Source organism: Pieris napi, chromosome 11 (genome assembly GCF_905475465.1).
Source record: "Pieris napi chromosome 11, ilPieNapi1.2, whole genome shotgun sequence".
In the NCBI taxonomy this organism is placed as follows: domain Eukaryota; kingdom Metazoa; phylum Arthropoda; class Insecta; order Lepidoptera; family Pieridae; genus Pieris; species Pieris napi.
This window is the reverse complement of record NC_062244.1, coordinates 10,054,934-10,063,818: the sequence shown is the minus strand read 5'-3', so window position 1 is coordinate 10,063,818 and position 8,885 is coordinate 10,054,934. Positions and strand designations below refer to the sequence as shown.

The 8,885-nt window shown below is 35.5% G+C and overlaps 1 protein-coding gene across 1 annotated transcript; it reads left to right on the top strand.

Moving 5' to 3' along the window:
• Nucleotides 1–544: 544 nt before the first annotated feature.
• Nucleotides 545–7,760, top strand: LOC125053888 (malate dehydrogenase, mitochondrial-like). The gene is made up of 8 exons (XM_047655495.1): nucleotides 545–806; nucleotides 961–1,124; nucleotides 1,628–1,735; nucleotides 2,323–2,586; nucleotides 3,142–3,360; nucleotides 4,813–4,938; nucleotides 6,180–6,326; nucleotides 7,312–7,760. Exons 1-8 carry the CDS (start codon nucleotides 632–634, stop codon nucleotides 7,510–7,512), a joined length of 1,404 nt encoding a protein of 467 aa, XP_047511451.1. The 5' UTR covers nucleotides 545–631; the 3' UTR covers nucleotides 7,513–7,760.
• The last annotated feature ends 1,125 nt before the right edge of the window (nucleotides 7,761–8,885 follow it).

Below are 8,885 nucleotides of genomic sequence, written 5' to 3'. Positions count from 1 at the left end.
ACAGTAGTTTGATTTTATAGGCAAATAAGATATTGCGTTTCTCATTAAAGATTAAATTTTAATCGATTAACAATTTGATGTTATTGTTCTATAGAACAAGAATGGTTGCCTAATAATAGGTTTTTACTTACAATTATATTACAATTCTTTAAAAAAAAACATTGGCGCTACAACTTCTTTAGCTCTTGGACTCAAATTTCTGAATCTGTTTCATGATCATTTTTAAATTTATTTTTTGTTTTCTTTCCTAGTTACCAGTTAGCCTGGATTTTATTTACTATCCATCAAATAATTAAGTACTTGTAGGGAAGATTTTTTTATTTGCGTTTAAACTTGTTTATATTTAGTAAGTACATAATTTAGTTATAATCTGGCCTTACATAGCTGTAAATAATTAAATAAATAACACTAAAATAATAATTCTTCAGATAGTGTTAAAAATATAGTTCGGACTATATTTTAAACAGGTAAAACACTACTTTCTTCTATCTTTTCTCATTGTAACACTCTTCAGACTTAAAATGAAAGAATAAACAATTATCTGTCAGTCTTTGTCAAATAAATCAAACGTTAAATAATAAAATAGAAAAATAAACAAAATTATTGTGTAAAAAATTTAAAAACAAAAAATATGATTTTCAAGTGTTTAATGAATACTAGTTTTTTAGTAGGCCGACGTATTCCAGGCGGTTGTATGCAAAAATATTATGGAAAGACAAATTTGAATAAAGGGCAAGAAATCAAACGTTACAGTACTTGTCCAAGCGGCATGAAAGTTACTGTGTGTGGAGCAGCTGGTTGCACAGGTAAATAAATATAAGAAAATTCTTCGACGGAAATCCTAGCGCATAGATTTACAGAGAGAGATCTGTTTTGTCTATATCACTCTACTGAATGATGAATCAGTGAACGAATTGTGACTAGAACACGTATTGCTTGCTTATTTCATGCTTTTCCCAGGTGAACCACTGGCTTTACTGTTGAAGCAATGTCCATTACTGGACGAAATAGCGTTGTTTGATGTCTGCGCCACCTGTGGCTACGGAATGGAACTCAGTCATGTAGACACTAAATGCAAAGTTTCGTCGTACTCTGGAGCGCACATGCTTTGTGATGCATTAAAGGTTGTCCATAGGTTTATTTCTTTATTTTTTTAACATAGCATCCTATAGGCTATGGGACGCCCGTGACTGTCCAGTCATCGCTGCCCCTTGACACCCATTTTAGTGGATGCTACCCACTCCACACTTTATTACAACTAGAGTTCGTATCTCCTAGGGAACACCTCCACCAGTCGATTCTACAATTCGTTGGTTCGCAAAAGAAAATTCCTAAAAAAATAAAGTAGATGTGCGAATTTTTGTCTAATTGAATAATTTTTGTGCATCTTCTTTAACATTACGATTGATTTCATTAGACACAGATTCCAGTTTTAAATTGTTAGCTAATCATTTGTATATTTACTCTTATTTTAAGATTTTATATAGATGGAGCAAATTGTAGTAGTTTTACTCACCGTCTTCTGTCTGTGTCCGAACAAGACTTATCTCATCTTCGAGTATCGTAGTATAGTAGTGATCATTAGGATTATTCGTGATTTTATTCATATTGATGAGTCAAATTGCAGGGGGCCAGAGTCGTCGTGATTGTCGCTAGGAATGAAGTGGATTCTTTTGAGGCTAATTCACCTATCTTGACGGAAATCGCGATTCAAATATGCAACACTTGCCCTGATGTATGTATTTTATAAGAGATATATGGAATATTTTAGATAGATATAATCAGACATTTTTGCGATATCTAAAGCAATTAAGGCATATACCTATTCTTATATCACACGACTCTTATCACAAGTCTTTACCGCGCGAAACAACAATGAACAATTGTTGTAGTATGGAATAAAGGATTAAGCAACTTGTTTAAAGAGTTAGATATATGTAAATAATAATAAAGAATAGTAAAGCAGTGTTCGACTAGTAGCTTTAGCATGCGACTCTCATCTCTGAGGTCGTAGGTTCGATCTGCGGCTGTGCACCAATGGACTTTCTTTCTATGCGCGTATTTAACATTCGCTTAAACGGTGAAGGAAAAACAGCGTGAGGAAACCAACTTGCTTTAGACCCAAAAAGTCACCGGCGTGTGTCAGGCACAGGAGGCTGATCACCTACCTGCCTCTAAGATTGAGAATTCTTACGCCCAGACCTAAAAAGGTGGTAGCACCACTGATTTATTTATTTTAATAATAAAGAACTTTCATTGAGTAAATTGGCAAATACGTATAGATGTTATTTCCTTTTCCTATTAAGGTCGCCTTTATTTCAGGCTTTCACAATAGTAGCAACGGAACCTATAGAAAGTTTGGTCCCACTCGTGGGTGAAATTCAGAGATGTAGGTGCAAATATGACCCGCGACGATTACTTGGCTGTGTCGAGCTGAACTGTGTTCGCGCTAATACGATACTGGCAGACTTTCTACGGGTACCACCTGAGTCAGTACGAGTTCCGGTTATAGGCGGCGCCACACCCACTACTATGGTGCCGGTTTTATCAGCAGCTGTTCACCCGTGTGTTATGAGTCAGGAACAGGTATGTTTTGAATATTTAAGGATGCTGAAGATGCTCTAAAAATTCAGTTTTCAAAACACTGATGTCCTGTAGAGTGAATTTATAAAATTATTATTTTAATAGTGGTACATAGAAGAATGTATTTTGCTAGTATATGTCTGTTTCTTGGTACACAGTATTTTAGATATATTTAAAATTTTATGTGGCCGACAAACACTAGATAATATATTATGTTTCACTGATATTTCGCAAATATGTTAACTATGTTATTGGTTTGATTCTATATTCATTTAATTCTATATTTAGTTCTTTAATATATACAAGGTGTCCCAAAAGTCGACGTCAAGTCGAAATTTTCTCATAGGTAATGCCACACCAGTTATCAGAAAAATTAAAAAAAAAAGTCATGTATTTTTATATCGCAGCCAACTACTTAAATCAGACGTTCAATTAACAGCCTAGCCTTTTAACTAAATAGCGCTGTTTAACAGCGGCCTGAAAGATATACTTAATAAAATTTATGTTCCACCGTCACATAATTTTTAGTATATTTTATTTAAATAAAATTGTAAATAGATCGAATGCGTAACATCGTGTATAATGAGCGGCAACGAAGCGGTTTGCGCTGCCAAAGGATGCAAAGCAGCTACAGCATGTCTTTCTGGTGCCTTTGCTATCGCAAGAACCACCGTCAATGTTGTGAAGGGTCTGCAAGGGGACTCAAATGTGGTTCAATGCGCGTACGTGGACAGCCTTGGTACTTGTGCGCCGGATTGCCAGTATTTTGCTAGTGATGTACGTATTGCTAGTAAACTATAATATACTTAAATTATTGGATTACATTCTGGGAATGTTATTATACTATCATATTGTAGAACATTTTAATACTTTTATCTACTTAATGAAACAATCGAAAAACCCCCTCCCCAAAGGATTTTTTTACATATAGAGCCAGCCTAATCCGAGTAATGAAAATACTTTCGTGGTAGTAGTTCTTCGCAGATTTAAATGAGAAATACGGTCGAACGAAAACGTTTCTCACCAACGCTGTCTTAAAGTTATTGTAGAGCTAGATAATACCTACAGAAATGTCAGCGGCACCAAATTTCTATCTACCAGCTGCCCATTGCAGTATGTATTTCCGAACCAATTCCACTTAGGGTCCTTTAAGAAAAGAGCGTACCAATTCTTACAAGGCCGGCAAATCATTTGAGAGCCTTCTGACAATGTGAATGCCCATGGGAGGTGGTATCACCTAGCATCAGATGAGCCTCCTGCCCTCTATTACATTAAAAAAAAAGTCTATCTGTTCGTGATAAACTCAACAACAAATGCACGGAATTGCTGTTTTCTTCAATATCTAAACTAATTCATGATTTAGATGTATATTTTTCTTTATTAAGGTTCATAAACCTTCAACCGTGAGCCATAGCTCACGGTTGACTGTGCAAAGGCGGGGTCGTAAATAATAACGTTTTTCTAGTGGCCAGTAGGCAGCCCTTTTGTGCTTGACAGCGCCGAATTTTGACAGAATGACAAGCCAGTGTCTCCACAATGTTTTGCTTCACCATACGTACAAGTGTTTACACATAAATATAAAATTCATGCACAGGCCGAGTTAGAACGCGCGATCTCATGGTTGTCCCAGCTTACAGTGTTATGTTTAAGAAATTTGTTGTCTATAATATTGTAGTTAAATGGGTGTTAGTTCAAACCAAGGATCCTCACAAGCTCCCATTCTCCGCTTAATAGTTTTCTCGACTCATCGCCGGAGAGCGATTTATTTGTGAAGCGTATGGGGGGGGGGGTTATTATATCTAATATATAAAATTCTCGTGTCACAGTTTTCGTTGCCATACTCCTCCGAAACGGCTCGACCGATTTTGATGAAATTTTTTGTGCTTATCCGGTATCTATGAGAATCGGCCAACATCTATTTTTCATCCCCCTAAATGTTAGGGGTAGTCCACCCCTAAATTTTAATTTTTATTTTTTAGACAAAGTTTTTAATTTCTATTTTTTTATGATACAACATTAAAAAATACATACAACCCCTAACTTTCACCTCTCTACGATCAACCCCTATTTTTTTATTATACATGATATACATGGCAAAACGACGTTTGCCCGGTCAGCTAGTATTTTATAAAAATGACTTAATTGTATAATAGTAATATTTTTACTTGAAATTTGGCCATACACACGTAAATAAATAATTAAAAATAAATATTGGTTATTAAATTACAGGTTGTATTGGGCCCATCGGGAATAGCGAAGAACCTCGGCGTTCCTGAACTAACTAAATTCGAGAATTGTCTGCTTTGCAATTGTCTACCATATGTTCGTAATGAGATTTGTCGCGCTATTTGGCTGGTAAAAGCTTATGTTATTAAATTTGTTAGAAAGATGGCTTATGATAGCCTATATATACTTGTATATTTAAAACTATAAATACTAGTGCTGGACTATATAGCGCCTGGTAATAGTCCAGCGCATAGTCCAGCATGGTATTCATATTACTAGTGTACACGGTACAATGATACTGGCTACTTACTTTAGAAAAAAAACTAGTAAAAATGCGGTTCTTTTTTATTTTATATAAATTAAACTTCGTTTTTATTTACTTCATAGATGTAGTATATATAATATATATACAATGTATAGTGTATACCTTAAAAAAAGATTTCAATGTCTGTTGCAACCTACCCATTTTTTTGCAATCGGTCACTTTTGGTATCTTTCTCTCTTTCTTTCTTACTTCAATTCACATACATTTAAAAAAAATTGCGACACGTAACATCAAATGTAATACATACGAGAATTTACACATCACTCGCTCAATCCGTACTAACATATTGTATAAACGTATGGGTAGCGGCCAGTAAAACAGAATTTTTGGAATCAGAGCGAGGACATAGGGCTCTTTTAACGGTAATTTTGTTCCGGCCATACAGATTCCCATCGGAAGAGCTTTATCATCTCAACCAATTACTTTCCGTTAGGAAGCTGTAATTTTAAAAACACACCAAGCGCTCCCGTATGATAGTAAGCTGGTCATAAAAAGAAATAGGGATTTTATCGTCGGTCAGACCGTAAGGACAATCTACAATAAATTAAATAGGCTGCTTAATTTCTACCCGCTCACCGTATACAATGTAAAATTACGATAAAATAATTGGCCCATAAACACACCTTATGCAGTGTTGGAGATGCTTCTGAGACCTAATATGTAGTTACACATTTCATTCATTCACTCACTCACTCACACACTCGATCATGCACTCAGAGGTGTTGAAAACAGTTGAAAAATCAAAAATAAATAACATAAAAGATGTAATTAAATTGTCTTTCAAGGAATTATATTTTACATATATTTTATAATATACAGATATTTTTTAACTTGAAATGGTTCCCAAATCTTACACTTTGTAATGCATATGTACTTATAATGAATAAACACCTTTTATTTATTATAAATATGTATGGTAGAAATGGCTTGTAGCAGGAATCTCCTATTCACAACCTATGTCTTCTTTTATTTTTTCTACTTTGAGATATTGTGCTGTAATGTAATTAAAGTACGAGTATTATTATTATATTTGCCATTATTCTAGGTGTACACCATGTGTCAACAGTGCTGTTGTCCCACCTGCATAGCGCACCCGCAGACATGCTACACGCCTCCTTACGTACCCTGTGCCCCGCCTGTCAATTGGACCTGTGACTGTCCTGATGCCTGTCGCGATGAATATCTAGCCTCGGTGAGTTGCCTTGTCAAAGTTTACCAAATTATTATACATTTTTACGTTAAGGAATCTAAGCGAAAGTAGCTCCAGTACCAGCTCCTTCCACTTCAAGGAAGAGCTATTCGAATCGTCGACGACCAGTCACTTTCCGAGCGGCTTGATCCCTTGGCGTTGCGTAGAGATGTGGGGTCTCTGGGGCGATGGGGGTACCACATTTACCATGTAGATTGTTCAGAGGAGTTGTTCGGATTAATAGCTGCAGCTGAGTTCATCATCGGACGATGAGGCAGATTAAAAAAATCCAAATTTTATAATGCATTTTTTGCCGCGCACCACCATTACATGAAACCAACTGCCCACTGAAGTATTTCCGAACCAAGTTGATTAAGGGTCACGAAAATAGCTTACCATTTCTTGGAAGGCCGGAAACGCACTTGCGAGCCTTCTGGCAATGTGAGTGTCCAAGGGCGGCGGTGTCACTTAACATCAGATGAGCGTCCTGCCCGTTTGCCCTTTGCTATATTAAAAACAGGAGGAATATATTGTATGGAAACCATCTATCTCAAAAATTGGCGATGTGTTCGAAACCCATGGTGGTGCGAAACCAAGTGATTTGGAACCATTTAAGAATGTTAAGTCATAAACAAACTTCCCTATATAGAATAAATTTTTCCGAGGTTTTTTTGTTTTATAACCTCAAAACATGCAAAACCGATATTATAAATTATTTTATCATTATAAAAAGCAGTGTTGGCCTAGTAGCTGCAGCGTGCGACTCTCATCCCTGAGGTCATAGGTTCCAACCCCGGCTATGCACCAATGGGCTCAAGCACAGGAGGCTTGTCACATACTTGCCTATTAGATTGACAAATGATCATGAAACAGCTACAGAAATCTAACGGCCAGACCTCAAAAGGTTGTAGTGTTGTGATTAGAAGTTATCGGAATATCTAAACCACTTACTTAATATAAAACAATAAATAACAAAAAAATAATTTAGATCTGTCGTGAGATGACCTGCAAGTGTGGTAGTACAGAGCTGTGCTGGCGTCCACGTCAAGCTGATTACGACGCGGCTCGTGCTAAAAACTTCACCCACCAAATGCCTCTTAAAAGTCTGGCTTGTTCCTCTCGTACAGTGCCTAGGAGTGTCCAAATTGAACAGCAATTGAGGCAAAGGGCCACTGATCCGTGTACTTAATCAGAACTTACCTTGCAATAACTTAATTTGGTAATATAATTAAGTGTTACAGACGCTGGACTTTCAAATCGCTGATTTATCGTTATAATCTCAACAACTTTTATTAAAAATACTTAAAATCGCGTTTATTCCTAAAATCATATTAGAATTTTAGACGCCGAGACAAAGCATACGCCCTTAAATTTGTAAAACGTTTTTTTATTGTCTCTAGGTGATAGTTTATTGTAAAATTTTCAAAATGATTGACTAAATAAGTAACAATCTATGTGTTTAATCAATGTTGTATTTTTAATGTATACGATACCATGAATTAATATACAAAGAACTTTGATATACTTTATTTGACAATTAAAATTTAACAATTAAAAACGCTTTTTATTTTGTTATGTACGCTGCTAAGTTTTTCTTTCAGGGTAGATAGAAAATTCACTTGGCAATCGTTCTGCAAAAATATGTTTCATATCAGAGCTAAGAACTAACACTAACACGAGGTAGAAACAAAACTAGCAGTTTAAAACCACTATTGTAGAATACGAATTAGAATAGTAAAAATAAATTATATGCAAGGAAAATGAACTTATTTTATTTAATCCTATTGGAAGAAAAACTCCTAACCCCAAATGAAATGGTTTTACTATAATTTTTAAAATACCGCGAACCTTCTGCGGTATCCCATCTGTCTCGTCGTGTTCTGTTAGTTCCTTTGATTTTTCACGTTTAATGTTTATTTTTGATCGGCTATTTAAGTTTTTCTAGAAAATGAAATTAAATTTTTATAAAAAAACTACATCGTATTGCACTCTTAACTAAAGTACTCGACTGTGTCCAATTGTGTTTACGCTTTCATGGAAAATTTAAAAGTATTTTAAGTTAAATCGATGCAATTATTAAGTCTAATATACTCATAAATGAACAACAAATACTATTTGCTTTTGATTCCTCATAATTCTACTAGATGGCGTTATTTCAGATGGAATGACCGAAACATAATTGAGTATCGAATATAACATATATTTATATAGAATTTAACATACTATATTGTTTTACATGCGATTCTTTGATACTATCGAGTGGTAGTGGCTTCAGCGTTTGATTCCCATGATTGGAATGAGTTGGATTCCTGGTTGTGCACCATTAGATTTGCTGTACACATTTAACACCCACTCGTACGGCGAAGGAATATTGTGAAGGAAACTGTGCATGCCTTAGATCCCAAAAGTCGACGGCATGTGTCAGGCACAGAGGGCTGATCACCTACTTGCTAAAAACAAAATGGTCACGGACCAGGAAAACCCAAACCTAATAGGTTGTAGCGCCACTAGTTTATTTTTCGATAATATATAATTTTAAATGTATGTTCTCGTATAAGGTAT